Genomic DNA, 16,741 nt, shown 5'->3' on the forward strand with positions numbered 1-16,741 from the left:
GAAAAGACCAAAAAAAAAAAGCAAAAACAACACATGCAAAATATTATTTATATACTCCTCAAGCTGATGGCAGATGAGAAAACATCTCATCTTGTTTCACAACTGTGTTTTTTCCCCTTCCGTCGTTCAATTATGAATCAGAGTCAGCAACGCTTGACTAAGCAGCCTCACTCCTCTGTGCAAAGTACCCAATTAAGCAACAAACATCTTCACAAATGTCAAGTTTGTTAAAAAATAAAAAAGGGGAAAATGACACCAGAACACTCATAGCCATAAATAGCAGGCCCGCCTCCAAGACTGAGGGGCTCAGTTTGAAAACAGACTGATACCCTGCGTCAGAAGTTTAAAATTCAGGATGCATTTTATGACATCATGTGAATCATATATATTTACCCTATTACCTGAAACTTGCGTTAGATTTTTATCCTAAAGCACCGCCAGTTAGTCTAAAGCATGATCTACATTCCCATATGCCCAGAAATAAATAAAACGTAACACGATGACACACAACAACAACAACACAAAAACATTTTTAGCAATCACCCTCTCATCTTTAATAAAAGTGTAACAAAAGACTCTGACACTCTGCTTGTATCTAGATTACCATCACACAAACAACAACAACCACCAAAAAAAGACATGTACTAACATCCCCCCCATTGGAAGAGTGGGACAATGATTGTGAGGGAAAAAGACTTGTCTTTGCATGCCATCTGTCCCTGATGCTGACGCTTGGTCTAATTACCACTTCTCCCTTGGCTAATGCTCCCTCATTAGGCCTAGAGAGCATGTGCAATCGACACGAGCGCCGCGAAATTTGCACTAAAAACGCTAGCTGGAGCCATAATGGGATTGGGAAATCTGTCTGGTGCGAAAGGCAATTCACACTCGCGGGCTAAACGCTCACTTTGCTCTTTCTTCTTCTTCTTGTCTTGACATTTTTGTGCATCATCCACCCTGCCGCCACAACAACATTGTTCCAGTGTCAGATAGTTTTGCTCCAAGAAAGGAGAGTTGTACATGGATGCACCCTGCAGGCATACTGTAGCTCACACTCCAGGTGAAAGGGGGGACTGCACTTAGAAATGTGAAAGAAAGACCAAAAGAAAGAGAGAAAGAAAGAAAGAGAAAAAGAAAGAGAGAGAGAAAGAAAGAAAGAACCGGGAAGCAGAGTCAGGCAAATCAAAAACAGGTTGTTCTTAAAACAATTGTTAAATTAGGCTAATAAATCACTCATTTGATACAGTCCACTGATACCAAATTTGTTTTAAAGACATTTTTAAACCACAACAGTGATAGAATCCACAGTGATAGAATCTAATGATGACAGGAAATATAGGAATCTTTCTGAGAATCACACAATGCTGTGAATGTTTCTCGTCAGAAGTACTTTGAAGAGGTCAGCAATCTGTAATTAATGTGTTATTATGTGGTTATTCTGCATACAGGGTGACTGACTACCTTCTCTCTCTCTCTCTCTCTCTCTCTCTCTCTCTCTCTCTCTCTCACACACACACACACACACAGACAAATAAAAAATCATTATAAACTCCACAAGCATAAATGTGTAGGAGTAATTAAGATTGATCTCAACAAGTTGGTGCAAACATAGTCCTGATTGCTGTTCCAGAGACAGCAATGTACACTTAGCACTTTCTGTGGCTCAGAAAGGTGAATTATGTCCTAAAATAGGGCTAAAAGAGTGAAACTGCCTTCTGTTCAGTGTAAGGTTAGTATGAGGCACTTGTCAAAAAAAAACAAAAACAAACATATGATTGTAAACTTAAAATTCAGTCAGTTAGTTGACAAATCACCTGTTTATTTTTCTGGCGAGTTGCCAATGGCAGCAGTGGAACACTCCATGGCACCAATGTTCTTAAGTCCTTTGTGACATCAGTGAATAATCCCTCAGAAGATGAAGCATGACAGCCTTGCTGGAATGGAGCGAGGTTAGCAGGTAGGAACAGCTACACATGAAATGTAGTGACTATGTGTTATTGTTATGATCATGTCTAATCTTCTGTTTTTCTGATCCAATATGAGGTCATGATTTTATTTTTCTTACATGTCAGTTATCAAATCTGATGTGAGATGAATAAGAGATGACAACTCTACCTTATTGTGGGTGAGGCATTTGATCATATCACTGTAAGAACTGTGAGACTAACTTGTATATCAAAAATATTTCACCTTCATTCACACTCATGCATTTCACCATGCATTCACACTCATTAATGCCAATGAATGTACGTAACCTAACCATTTGAATGGATAAATGTACCTCGATATTAAAGTGTTAGCGATGTTGAATATACATCCATAATGTCTGCCTGCTGGGCTTACTCCAGTCCCCACAGTATTCCAGTAAGAGATGGAGATAAATGGCCGGCCTCTCACCTGACCGTCACCATCCTGCAGGCTCGTCGCCTCCGACCCAAGGACCGCCGCAGCGGCAGCAACTCCTACGTGCAGGCGCAGCTGGGCAGCCTAAGGTTCACCACACAGCCCGTATGCAACACGCTCTGCCCGGAGTGGAATGACACTGTGACCTTCGCCCTGCCCATCCCACGGGATGACGCCATGACCCTGACCCTGACGGTTATGCACAGGCGATCGCTGGCCGCTCTACCAGACAGGTTTCTGGGTCGGGCCGAGGTGCGACTGGTCGATGTGTGCCGGGATCATCAGCCAGGTAACACAAAGTAAGTGACCGACAGAGGACTCCTGCTTAGACACCCTGTTAGAAGTTACTATGCCTAAAACTGTACATCTCGACATGGTTAAACATGGTATTGTGAGTACATAACAAGCATTTTTTCAATGACAGATGGCATGTTGTATTGAATAGCCAGTCCATACCCATTATTTAGCTAAATGACACTAAATTGAGTGGTAGCTTGCTAGCTGTTAGCCACTTAGCTAACAACTCGCTACTACATGTACCTAGTCAGAGTAAACTACCACCAAAATCATATATTTGAATTGTTTTTACATAATACTTACATTTCCCATGATTAAATATAAATCCTTGGTGGCCAGGTGCCTATGAAGGTATATTGGGTGCAAAAGTGGCGAGCACATTTAACTGCAGATTCAATTCTACAGATCGCTTTGATTTTCTTGCACGACTACAAGTCAATTGATACAAGTGCTCGAATCTGCTTCTACGAGTGACGATACTTTTGCTCCTGGCTAGGTGATATAATAGGAGCAAAAAGATTTGTATGTGTGCACGTCGAGCGAATCGATCGAGAAAACGCCTTGCGATCTGTAGAATTTTATTAATGAGAAATTATTTCTCAGATGCACAACTTTGGATGCATTAGTTCACATTTGGGTTTACAAATGCACGAATGTTGTGCATGTTCTCAAATTATGAAACACGGATGTGCAAATGTGTTTCGCACCAACTGGCGCTGCTACAACGATTGGAGCAAAAGTGTCGAAAAGTCGTGACTCTTGAAAGTTGTGACTCACAGGATAGGATTTGTGTACCTGTAAAAAGGATTTGTGAACCCGTAGCCCCTATTTTGTGTTAACAAGATGTAAAAAAATATGTACAACTTCAACTTAACTGTTACACATTTATGACTTTAGTGTGCACATGCAAAATCTGCAGTTAAATGTGCTCGCCACTTTTGCACCCAATATACCTTCATAGGTGCCGCACTTTCACGTTTTTGACCCATCCAATCACAGCATATTGATAGGCATCAGTAGGGGAGAGCCGGGACAGTTGAAACACTTTTTAACTAAACGTAATTTACAAACCGATCGTACCACACTGAAAGCTAATATTTGGTCACTAGTAACCTACAACTGTCCTCTGTCAAATACAAATGCATTTTCAGCTTTGAACAAAACCCTTCAGAAATGATTAGGCTACAGCAAAAGTGGGACCTTCGTCCCTGCTGGTCGGGACAGTTGAAACAACATTAGGGGACGAATGAAACATACAGTTTAAGCGATGTAAACGTCCCACAACTTCAAAATTTTTACTACATATCATGAATGGTAACAACGGGGGCGGTGGTAGTGTAGTGGTTAAGGAGCTGGGCTAGCGTGCAGTAGTAGTGTAGTGGTTAAGGAGCTGGGCTAGCGTGCCTGAAAGTTGTCGGTTCAATTCCCGGCTTCCACCGCTGTGCCCTTGAGCAAGGCACTTAACCCCAAGTTGCTCCGGGGACAATGTGACCCCTTGTAATATAGCTGACATATGTAAGTCACTTTGGTCAAGAAGTGTCTGCTAAATGTAATGTAATGTAAATGTAATGTAATGTTGGTAGGCTACTCCCAATAGGTGTTATTTTAGATAGATTGTTGCAGGGCTATACGTCTTTGTGCATGTCTGATAACAACTCATTGCCATCATTGTGAAGCGTGTATGAAGCAGTTTTTGAAATATCATGCCCTGTAGATGATTCTGCTATGTTTATAGCTAGAACGGTAAACTTTCCCATTTATATCATGTTAGGCTATATTGTTGAAAATGTCGTTTCACTAGGTTTTACGTGGGTTAGGCCACAGCACATCCAAATAAGAAGGCTTACCAGCCGGCCACCGGCCACAAGTGTTTCAATCGTCCGGACACAGACATATGTCACTATAGCTTGTTTTGCTTTCCATGTAAACAAGCATGCGATATGAAAGTCTGGGATTGTGAACACTAAATGGTCTACTGAATAAGCATTAGGCCTAAGTCGAACCTTTAAATGAAAAACACTCATTAATAATCAAAAAAATGTAACCGCTAATGAAGTTTACTTTTGCGCAAACTTGTTTATAACTCCATGATACAATGACATAGCAGAAAGATATTTGGCTGATAAAAGGTTAATATGCTCTATGTTTTGACCGAAGGATGTCTGTTTATCATCATTAGCCTATACACTCAGAGAAAACTGGAATGTTTCATCCGTCCCGTGTTTCCATCGTCCAGGCTCTCCCCTACTCTTGAATGCCTTCAAGCTATCCCCACTGTAGGCCTACGGGGAGAGGTTAGGAACAAGGTAGATATATCGTGGAAAGCCAATTGGGGCTTTTGCAAGCCTGGGGCAGATAATAAGGGACAAAAGAAATCTGGGGGTAACAAATAAGGATCGGAGCCTAAAATTGAATTTTTCTCCACATATATCTTTCTCTCTCACACATTCGAATATGCAGTGTGGGCGACCATACTGGGCGAAATCGGTCGTTAATATGGCGGCATTCTATTTGATAGTGACGTAGGTGGCACCTATGAATTCAAATGGATGGGGAGGCATACATAACTGCAAATAGGGAGATCATATTCACATAAAAAGCTCACCAGGCGAATCTGTGTTTAAATCTGAATTGAACGGTATGAATATCTCCTCCTAAATAGCTAAAATAAGACTCAAAATATGTAATTCTTTACGCGCCAACATTCGTGGCATGGCTGTTACCACAGTGATGGGGAAGTAAATAGATTCTGACAAAATGTCAATCATGCTGTTGCCAATAATGCAACTGGTTACTTCCATTACAGAGCAGGATTTCCAGTTCGGCTGAGAATTTGGCGGGGGAAGGGGTGGAATATGTGTAGACAACTGCCAACTGTCCTTATATATTTCTATGGCAGATTCGGTAAGTGCTTTGTTTCCTCATTAATAAAGTCTCTGGTTCAGGCTGTTTGTGAATACAAACATCTTCAAAAAGAGGAAAACAGAAGACTGAATTAAGTTTATTTCACCAAACTGTCCAATCTGTATTTATAGGATCAGAAGGGTTTGTTGATGCGTGAATAGTCTCACTTACCTTTCTAAACGCCTCAGGCCCATTTGGTGCTGCTGTTGTGTGGCTTTGCTGCGTGTCAAAAAATCCTCATTAGCCTTGTACACCATCACGGCCCACTCAACCACGCTGCCTGTTGACTTTACTAATTATACAAGCACACAAAGTCAGCTGTGCCTTATAGGTGCCAAACAACTCCCACACATTCCAACATGAATATCAACAGCTGAAAATATACCCACCAGACAGATGCATATCCCTGCAGTCTCACTCACTGACTGACTTCTCTCACGCGTATGTTATCAAGCTCCTGCAGTTTTATATTTGTTCAGGTTTGAGAGAGAGAGAGAGAGAGATAAAGCGAGAGAGAGAGAGAGAGATGCTCTAAATATACTTTTGAATGTCATCAAACTAGTTAATCACAGTGATAGTCACTTCATCATCACTTCATGAGTCACTCTGTCCAGACTGGCAAGTGAGGTGGTTCATGCTTGCAGATGTATTTTTTTAAGGGTTTGGTTGACATTTACATGTTGTCATTTTCTGAGGTTGAGCTGTTTGTTTTTCTTTGTGGTGACGCAATATGGATCACAACTCCAATATGCCTCATAAATGAAAGAGGACAGTTATCTGTCATTGGAACAGCTATGTTTTCAGATTAACTGGTAATGCACACTATTAATGACTGACCAACAGATGAAACTTAAATACAATCCACTGGCAATGCTACAGTTGACTTAGGGCCTGTCCACACGGAGACGCTTTTTAGGTTAAACGCAGAGGTTTTGCTTTGTCTTGGCCGAGCGTCCAAACGAATCCTGTAAACGCACTGCCCGAAACCGCACTTTTCTGAAACCTGGTCCCAGAGTGGAGAAATCTGAAAACGAGCCTGTTTGAGTTTGTTTAGACAGCTTAAACCGCTATTATCCTGCTTTGGCGTGTCGATGATGTCATCGCCACACCTCAGCTGCCCTGGACTTGCACTTATAGTATTGCCTAACAATACTAGTTTTCATACATGACATTACCTACGATTACAGTCCGTTAAGATAAATATCACAACTGATGCTGCGCAGCGCCGCGGCGCCGATAGCTTATTACTGGTGGACTGAACACTGTTTTTCCCTGTGTTTTTTTATGCATTCTAGCTACTGTCAGTGACGCGAGAGAACTTAAGTTATTAGGAAAGTCGCGGTGTAAGTTTAGGCTACATTAATTTGTGCGTGAGTGCCAGTGTCATTCATTTATTTTACATGTCTTACAACATATATACATGCATTCACAGTCGAAAGTGAAATCAGATATAAGCATACAAAGACGCTTTAGAACTCACGTTAAGCCGATGGTAGCACACTGAATGCGAATGCACGATTTGATGCAGGCAAAAGTATTGACTGTTACTAACAAAGGTTTTATAGCAATATTATAAATGTGGCGACAGAATAGCCTATAACTTGGGTAAGCCTTGCGTTTAGTAGCCTAATTGCGGTGATAGCCAAAACTAATGTGAATCACGGACTATCCTACAACCAAAGAAAGTAAAGGTGAGCCTACCTGCGTTAGCCAAATAAAGGACGGGACTGCACCCTTCACAAACCGTAAAATAAAGTTTATTAGTTTTACAGTTGACTACAGTTGACAGTTCACCATCAGTCCACACAAACAATTCTGGTTTCCTTGCACTAGCCATTTCGCCGTAGCCTATTCTGTCTGTTTTTAAAGCGCAAGTTTTGGTGAATTTCTGTAAAGACACAGTGCCACCAATAGACCTGGGGTATGAAGTAACGTGTTGAGTCGTGTTGAGATGGATCCGTTTGGACGCAAATATTCTTGATACGGTTCCAGGGAAGACGGAGGAAAAAAAGATCGGTTTGGTACGTGTGGACTAGGCCTTAGGATTCCCCACATATGGTTTGTGTGTGTGTGTGTGTGTGTGTGTGTGTGTGTGTGTGTGTCTGTTGGGGGGGGGGGATGAAATAGATCAAATCAAAGTCTTTGTGAGTGGTTGGTTATTAACCTACAGTATTTCATGTTTGTTTGCACTTTTGAATAGAACATGTTCAACTTTTCTACGGAGCCCCGGAGGTGTCATTGCAAGATATTTTTTGTGTATATCCAGAAAACATGCACTCATTTTTACTAAAGTGTGTGCTCATTTTACTAAATCATGCTCTCATTTTACTAGATTGTGCTCTCAATTTATTAGATTGTGCTCTCCATTTTGTAAATCGTGTGCACATTTTACTAAATAGTGCTGCTGATTTTAGTACTTATTACAGATTTTAATCTACATCTCTTGATTCAATTCAACAGTTTCAAAAAATCTTCCAAACAATTTTTAAAATGTTCTTAAAAGGGGCATGGTCTCGGACCCCTAGAATCGCTGGGTACGACCACAACTGCTTTGGGAAACACTACTACATCTGTTAGCGGTCTGAGCTTTCATATGCATTCAGAGAGCTGAGCCTGAAAGCAACTTCTCTGTAGGTGGCTGACTCTTGAATCCAAGCCCAAGAAGAAAGTGAAGGACAGAGGGGAGATGGAGGTCTCGTTCTGCCTGGGCAACCTCCACTCCTCCTCCACTAGAGTGGACACCCAGCTCCGCTCCATCTGTGCGGCCAGCCATGGCGGCTGGGGGAGCACAGAGCTCCACCCGCCATCTTCTGTTCAGGTCAGTCCCTCTCTCCCTCTCTCCCCCTTTCTGGAGCAAAAAAATAAATCTGAAAACAGAAAACATTAATTTGACTTTTCTTGTTTCTTTCTCAATTTACCAACCATGCTCATTTCATTGCAACTGTGTTTAAGATTAACTTCATTTAAAAATAAAATACTAATTAAATTTACTAAGTGACATTGATTTAGGTTCATATACCAATCAATTATCAATTATCTCTTCTAATTATCTCTCCAGGACTATTTACAATATGACAATATCAACATGTATGTAGGTCTACTGATCATTAAAAGCAGCGCAGATGTAGATGGGCAGCATTGCCAGCTATAAGGGCTGCTCCTTTGTTGCTCATGTGGTCTCTCTCTCTCTCTCTCTCTCTCTCTCTCTCTCTCTCTCTCTGGCCATGGCGTCTGTGTGCTGTGCAGCCGGCAGAGAAACGCGAGCCAATCCAGCCATCTTGCGCTGCAGTTCCAGTACTGGACCAGGCCCCACCATCTGTGGTCCACACCCACGAGCGAGCGGCCAGCCCGCAGTGTGTCAGCAGCGGCGGCGGCAATGGTGGTACAGCGTCTCCGTGTCCTCCATGCCTCTCACACTGACATACATTCCCTTTGAACGGACGATGCTATTCGATGTTAAGACATTAGCATAGAGCTGGTCTTTTGTCTCAGGGTTCAGACTAGTCCAGGCTTTGCTTTGCTTGAGGTTCATATTTTGTTCCATTTTTAGTTTCAGTTCTCGATTGATCATTCCTATCAATCTGAGACCCTAAATGTATTTAAGAACCCTCTCCGGTTCAAACGACTAACCATGTCAGAACTCTGTTGTGAGTATTAGCAAAAGTTTGAAAAGGGAATTCATTTTTAGTAATATTTTCTGAACTATGATGATAATGGCAAAAACATATCGCTCTAGCTAATATGAATGACAATCTCCACACCTAAATTATAACAATAACAACATGAAGACTGATATTGTCAGGGTCACTTTCAGCTGTTGTTATAGATGTCGTTCTTGGTGGAACAGCCCTTTAGGCTAAAACCTCTATCAGAGGATAATTAGCAACTTTGCCCAAAGCCAACTGCAGTGTGAAGCCAGTTCATATAAACCTCCTGTGTACTCCTGTTACAGAACGCCAAATACACTCTAAGAACAAAAAAGAGATATTTTGTAGAACATGGGACACTGAAAGGACTCTGACAGTACCTTTTGTCTTTTTGATGTGACACCATTGAACGTCTCAAAATGAGCCTATTGTGTTTAGAAATGAGCAGAGACACACAGAATGCATATTACACTTTTACTCAACTTGTTCACTCACTCTACATCGCATGCGCACCCCATTAACCTCACACAGCCGTTTCTATAACAACCAACACTGCTGGACTCTTAATAATACTTCATAATAGTAGTCCTTTTCGTAGTCCTTACTTTTCCTAGCAGTGTGTAATTAAATTGGTTTTGTTAATTATGTGTACACAACATTTCCCCCTCCCTCCCAAGAACCTAGACTTCTGCATAACTAAGTCTTTGCCAGAACAATTGAACAGTAATACAGAGTGCACGGCCTACACTGTCACTCTGTGACAAAGTCCTTTAAGTAGGCAGGGTGGGCCCTGGCCCTTACGGGTCGGCACTCCTCGACCTCTGGCTTCGGCCCCTCCAAAGCAGGTGGGGAAGTACCCATAGCTGAATTCGTGACACGGCCCAGCCCTGGATCTGCCTGGGTGCCAGAGGAAATCAGAGGAGGTTGCAGGTCAGGCGCAGGTTGCGGTTGCTGGGGCGCTGGTGATGGTGCAGCTTGAGGAGTATGGGAAGCCTGCTGTGGCCCTATACGTGTCGGCACCAGTGGAGGTGGGGCCGATGGCAGTGGAGCCACCATTTCCTCACCTGGGTTCCGCACTTTCCTCAGTCTCTTAGCATGCCATCGTGATCCGTCACTAAGCATGAATGTGGCTGGGCCCAGCTGCCTGTGCACCTGGAAGGGCTGGCTCCAGTATGAAGCCATCTTGTTGCCCGATGAGGCCTACGAGCTCGAACCCAGTCACCAGCGGTAATACTGTAGCAGTGCTCTTGACCCTGTGTTTCCGGTCAAAATACTGCCGTTCTACTAAAATACGCCATTCTTTAGGCTCTGGTTGAACCGCTCCACACTGCCGTTTGCTTGTGGATTGTAGTATGCTGTGCAGATGTGTTTGACTCCCCTATCACTAAAGAACTGAGAGAAGTCTGCAGAGATGAACTGGGGCCCATTATCTGTTGTGATGGCGCGAGGCATGCCCCAACGCACGAACAAGGCTTCTAGGATGTCTGTGATGACCTGTGTTGTGACAGTTCCAGCTGGAACCACTTCGGGCCATTTTGAATGGAGGTCGTACAGCACCACAAGGAAAGGCTGATGATGGGGAATTCCATGGCCATGGATCTCCCCACTGATGTCGAGCTGGAGATGTTCCCATCGGCCATGGAACAGGCTGCAGAGGGGTTGGCACTGGAGGTCCAGTTTTCCCACTGAGGAGGCATGGCACACAGTCTTTAACCAGGGCTTCAATATCGCAATCGATGCCTGGCCACTAGATGAGATCTCGGCATCGCAGTTTGAGTTTAACGATGCCTAGGTGCCCCTCATGTGCCATGGATAGCACGCGGGCCCGCTGGCTGCAGGGCACCATGGTGCACAAGCCCGTAGACACAAACATCACCCCAACATGACAGTTCATCACGCACCCTTGCGAATGGCATGAGCTCATCACAAACTTTTGCTGGCCATCCAGAGCGCATACGCGTACGTAGCAAGGCCAGTGTGGGGTCATGCTCAGACTCGCGCTGCAACTCCTCCAATGACACAGCCGACTGCAAGGGTGTGTGGAGCATGTGAATGAATTCAGTCTCTGTGTCCTCGTCCGGGGAGACCATTGGTGTGGGAGCATCGATGGAATGAGAGAGTAGGTCGGCGACTACATTGTCCCTTCCAGGGGTAAATTTCAGTTCATAGTCATATTGCCTCAGCCTTTCCCCCCATCTGTGCAGGCGCAGGGGTTTATGACCGGATCCTGATGCTGTCAGCAATGCAGTCAGGGCCTGATGGTCAGTCCTGAGGGTGAAACGACATCCGTAGAGGTAAAGGTGCCACCTCTCTGAGGCCCACACACAGGCGAGCGCCTCACATTCACCAACAGAGTAGCGCTGTTCTGTTGGTGTTAATGCCCTGGAGGCGAAGGCTACAGGTCTCTCCACCCCGTCCTGCACCTGTGAAAGGACTGCACCAATAGCCCGATCTGAAGCATCACAGGTGACTAGAGTCGGACATTCAGGGTTAAAGTGGGCTAGGACAGGGGGTGTTGTGAGCTGGGCTTTCAGAGTTTGTACGTCCTCTGAACATGCTGTAGTCCAGTGCCATGGCTCTTCTTTTTTAAGCAGTTGGCGGAGAGGTGCGGAGGTCTGTGAGTAGTCGGGCAGAAAACGGAGGCAGTACGCAGTCATGCCTAAAAACGAGGCCATTTGAGAGGCTGAGGCTCTGAAATCCTGTGTATGGCGTCGACGTTGGACTGTAGTGGGGAAATGCCTTTGGCTGTCAGGCGGAACCCCACAAAGTCGATGGCTGGGGCAGCAAAGCAGCATTTTTCTTCGTTCAGAGTCAGGTTGTTCTGAAGGTAGGCCTGAGCCACCCTCTGGAGGCGCTTGTTGTGTGTCTCAATGTCTTGAGCATGGATAACAATGTCATCCAGGAAAACCGCTACCCCAGGGATGCCAGCCAGGATTGTGCTCATCACCTTCTGGAAGCAGCTAGGGGCGGAGCTTAATCCAAAAGCCATTCGAGTGTACCGGAACACCCCAGCGTGCGTCACGAAAGCAGTGAGGTCCCTGCTGGCTGGGTGGAGTGGTACCTGCAGGTAGCCCTGACGTAAGTCAAGCTTTGTGAAGACTGTTGAGCCGTGAAAGTGTGAAGTGAGCTCCTCTGAGGTAGGCAAAGGATATCTGTCTGGAATAACTGCCTTATTCACCAAACGTAGGTCAACGCATATTCTTATTCCCCTAGATTTTTTTTTTTTGCAATGACTAAGTTTGAAATCCAGGGAGCAGCGTTGACTGGTTCAATAATTCCCATGTCCAGGAGTGTCCCAAGTTCGCGGGTGACCTCGTCTCTCAAGGCGAAGGGAATCCCTGCGCAGGGGGCTGGATGACAGGTGACACATCAGGGTTCACCAAAGGCCTGTGTTTGAAGGCTGTGAGACAGCCTAGGCCAGCGGTCCCCAACCACTCCACTTCATTCCTAACCGGGCTGTAGCCTACGACATGAGTTTAAAAAAAATGCATGCAAACTAAACTCAATTTAATTCGCAATAATGTCACGTTTTTACATGACCTAGGCCTATATGCAGTTGTTTGATTGCACGCATGTTTGCATTTTGCAAGGTCTATTTTCACGTCTGTCTGTCCCCTTCAACACTTTACATATTGCCTTCAGCGCTGCGCAGCCTCAGGTCAGCTCACTTCACTTGATCAGTTCTTGGCGAACGGTAGTGTCACACGGTTAGCTAAACTGCTAGAATGAGCAACAAAAAACAAGCATCTTTAGCAGGTCACTGGCCAGAGTGTTTGAGTTGCGAGAGCCGCTGCAGAGATTTCTTACAGAAAAAAAGTCACCGTTAGCTGCACATTTTAGTGATGAGGACTGGTGTCAACACTCGCTTACCTGTGTGACATATTCGGGTTGCTTAATGACCTCAACCTGTCACTCCAGGGGAGAATGATGACTGTTATTAAACTGGCAGATAAAGTCGCTGCATTTAAAGCCAAGCTGGTGCGCGATCACGTGGTTGCGCTTTGAAATGAGTTTGAGCGTTACTTCCCATCCTCCAAAGATCCACGGCAAACCAATGAGTGGGTCTGCAACCCATTTGTCAATATCCCGAATAGTCCTAACTTGTCAGCGCAGGAGGAAGAGCAGTTGATCGAAATTGCAAATGACGGTGGTCTTAAGAGTGTGTATGAGGAAACCTCTCTTGCGGGTTTTTGGATCAAAACCAAAGCAGAATATCCTGAGATAGCCGTAAAAGCGCTGAAAACGTTGCTACCATTTCCCACCACGTAGGCCTATCTATGCGAGGCGGGTTTTCGCAAACGACTGCAACTAAGACCAAATTGCGCAATCGACTGGACATTTCAAACACACTGAGGGTGTCACTATCTTCCATCACCCCAGATGGAACCTTCTTGTTATGGGAAACAAGCACAGGGCTCCCACTGATTATATTCGTAATGCACGTTTAGGTCCCATGTTTTGTTCCCATATTTTGTTAAGCATGTTCACACTTGATAGATGTAGCTTCAAGTTGTTCAATATTCATAGTTCATATTGTTAAATTTTCACTTCTTTAAGTTCATGTTTTTCACATGTTTAAGAGTTTGTTACCTTCACTGTTCATACATAACTGGAGCTAGTTCTTTTCAAGTAATGCATGCACAACACATATGGAACATTGAACCCCCGAACGCCCAAATCCCATCAACCCCCACCAGTGTCCATTCATAAGGGCAGGGTCACTTCGGCTAACTGGACAGTACAGGGTCACAGGCACCTGACCAGCAGTCACATTTCTGATCTCCGTGTAGTTGTGCCGAGCTGGTGGAGGTCCTGTGTGTTGTGGGAGAGTGGCAGAGCCTAAACGGCACATCTTGGCAAAATGGTTTTGCTTCTGACAATTTCTACACTGTTGTCCTCTGGCAGGACAATGCTGTGCCTTAGAATTGTGTGATTTAGAACCACAGTTACCACATACCTCTGCAGTTCGCCTATTGCACTATCACTCTGAGTGAATTGCACCGGAAAACCCTGCTCTGAACACCGGCTGTCGTCGGCGAAGTGCATGCTGGTGTGATAGGCAGGCTGAAGTTGCTGTGCAGCGCTGTCCGCGAGGGGCCGCGCGCCTGCATTCCATGGCTGTCTCAACTTGCAGCGCTATCTCCACAGCTCTGTCTAAAGTCAAATCATCCGCTTCTAGTAACAGCTTTTCTCTTGTTTTCTCACACGATGTCCCTTCAATGAACTGGTCCCGAAGTATTTGATCTCGCAGAACCCCATAGTCACACAAGCGCGCCATGTCTTTTAAGTTTGTCACGTAGCTTCGAACAGACTCACCGGGTCGTTGCAGGCGCTTTCGAAGTTTGTACCGTCAGAGTAAAATCCTTTGGCGACCAGTGAAATGGGTCGTCAAGAGGGTAACTGCATCATCATAGTTGGCAGGCGTCCCAAGATTGCGAAAAATGCGTTGCCTATCCACTCCAAGACAATGGCGGAGGAGAGCCATTTTCCTCTTGTCGGTAATATCCTAGTCTAAGGGCTTCTACATACCTGACGCACCCGACCGGTAGCGCGACAACGTGACGTCATAATGACGTAAATCTTGCTGGCGCGCCAGGATTGAAGCCAGGTAGCGCGAGGTAGCGCACCACTCATTTTTATTCAGACGAGCGCGACAAGGTGGAAACAGGAAGATGGACTAGTTCGAGGGCAAGCGAGAGATGCAGTGTTTTGTTACAGTCGTGAATTTTTAATAGTTTGCTGGATAAGTTAACAAAGTTACCAGTGAGAGTTGCAACACATGGAATTAAGATGAAAGAATAGAAACAATTTATTGTCAAACAAAGGATATCTATTAAGGCCTGAACAAAATCTCTTTCCACTTCAGGAAATTACACAAACTCAGCCAGCTGCTAGCTAGCTAGCCAGCTAACTAAACTGTTTAAATTATTAAAATTTCCCTCGGGATGACTAAAGTATCTATATATCCATCTATCTATCTATCTATCTATATATCCATCTATCTATCTACTTGTGCACACACCTTGGAAACTAGATGATAATGATGGTGGTAGTTGTGAATAGTAGCAACCAAAGTCTGAAGTACCATCACAGAGGCTAGCTAGGTAGCTACTAGTGTTTCTTACTGCAGCTTTTTCTGCTGTGTAACGTAGTTAGCGTTAGTCTTTTCACAACAGCGACACCTTTGTTCAGGAGAATATTGCAACTAGTGTCGCGACCACCACACGCGAGTATAAATGGTTACGGTGCTTATGTGACGTCACATTGTCGCGCTACTGGTCGGGTGCGTCGAGTATGTGGGACGTTTAAAGCGTCCAGGTAAACTGTGAAACTCTCCAGCCAGTTTGCCCATGGAACCGGAGGATCTCCGGGGACGGCAAGAAAGTGTGCAGGTGGGGGTAAACCAAATTCAGCCATTCTCGTCGCCAATATTGTGTTTAGAAATGAGCAGAGACACACAGAATGCGTATTACACTTTTACTCAACTTGTTCACTCACTCTACATCGCATGCGCACCCCATTAACCTCACGTAACCGTTTCTATAACAACCAACACTGCTGGACTCTTAATAATACTTTATAAGAGTAGTCCGCTTACTTTTCCTAGCAGTGTGTAATTAAATTGGTTTTGTTAAATATGTGTACACAACAGAGCCCTCTTTGAGAGATTTAGAGCATGTAGAGGAGGGCATTTTGGGAAGTACAATATGCGTGTCTCCTTTCTGCCCCAGAATTCCCTGATCCCAGTGTGCCGGCTTCATCCGACCACAGTGGATTGAGCAACATGGCAGCAGCCAAGAGCGAAACAACGGCAGTCAAAATCGCTGATGGCAAAGCGGGAGATGCCACTCCAATGGAGCTGAAGGAAGACGGCAACCACGCGGCTAAGTGCAGCATCTCCACCACCGCCACTCAGATGCCCCCTCCGCCACGCTCCCAGGAGAGCTCCAGTGCCACCACTGGCCAGCCCAGCAACCTTCTCCTCCGGCTGGGCTGCATGATGAGGCGCCTGCAGTACCGCTGGGGGCTTGGGGCCAACAGGGGAGAGATGCAGCCCCTGCACGTCCCTGATGCACCCCCAGAGGCCTCAGCCAGGTCTGAGGGCATCTCCGCGTCCTCGGCTGGAGGCCTGGATGCAGGGTACAGCCACCTCTTGTCCGAGAGGCTAAGAGCACTGTGTCTGTGGGTGGACCGGTGCCTGGGGAGAATTTGAGTCGGCATGGATGTGACCTTGTGTGGCCATGAAAAATAAAACTGCAATGTAGAGCGTGGCTAAGAAGTTCACTTTGTTTTGCGAGACTGAATGTTCACTCCACCCAACGAGGAATTTAAGCTGGTGTGTGTGTGTGTGTGTGTGTTTAGTATGCATATTTTGTTGTTCGGCACTCTACAAAACACTTTTGTTGTTCAGTTATTAAGGTAAGGTGACACTCACGACACACTTGCACACAAACAAGCGCACACACACACACACATACACATTGAGTGAC

The 16,741-nt window shown here is 45.0% G+C and overlaps 1 protein-coding gene across 4 annotated transcripts; it reads left to right on the plus strand.

The window, feature by feature from the left end:
• The first annotated feature begins 1,916 nt into the window (after window positions 1-1,916).
• On the plus strand, window positions 1,917-16,517 carry LOC125286007 (rab11 family-interacting protein 1-like). 4 transcript variants are annotated; one of them, XM_048230641.1, is made up of 6 exons: window positions 1,917-1,957; window positions 2,073-2,125; window positions 2,349-2,702; window positions 8,239-8,422; window positions 8,851-8,986; window positions 15,983-16,517. In XM_048230641.1, exons 2-6 carry the CDS (start codon window positions 2,103-2,105, stop codon window positions 16,462-16,464), a joined length of 1,179 nt encoding a protein of 392 aa, XP_048086598.1. In that variant the 5' UTR covers window positions 1,917-1,957; window positions 2,073-2,102; the 3' UTR covers window positions 16,465-16,517. The 4 variants fall into 4 exon arrangements, with proteins under 4 accessions (XP_048086598.1, XP_048086599.1, XP_048086597.1 ...); XM_048230642.1 differs by having other exon boundaries at window positions 1,938-1,957; window positions 2,044-2,125; XM_048230640.1 differs by lacking the exon at window positions 1,917-1,957 and having other exon boundaries at window positions 1,984-2,125.
• Window positions 16,518-16,741: the final 224 nt, after the last annotated feature.

This window comes from Alosa alosa, chromosome 21, assembly GCF_017589495.1.
Source record: "Alosa alosa isolate M-15738 ecotype Scorff River chromosome 21, AALO_Geno_1.1, whole genome shotgun sequence".
In the NCBI taxonomy this organism is placed as follows: domain Eukaryota; kingdom Metazoa; phylum Chordata; class Actinopteri; order Clupeiformes; family Clupeidae; genus Alosa; species Alosa alosa.

What these genes read in the sequence shown, in the direction of transcription:
- LOC125286007 (XM_048230641.1), top strand. Translation starts at nt 2,103, where the DNA reads ATGACAACTCTACCTTATTGTGG. An exon ending in ACCCGCCATCTTCTGTTCAG is followed by an intron (nt 8,423 to 8,850) that starts GTCAGTCCCTCT and finishes TGTGCTGTGCAG; the next exon opens with CCGGCAGAGAAACGCGAGCC. An exon ending in CAGCGGCGGCGGCAATGGTG is followed by an intron (nt 8,987 to 15,982) that starts GTACAGCGTCTC and finishes TTTCTGCCCCAG; the next exon opens with AATTCCCTGATCCCAGTGTG.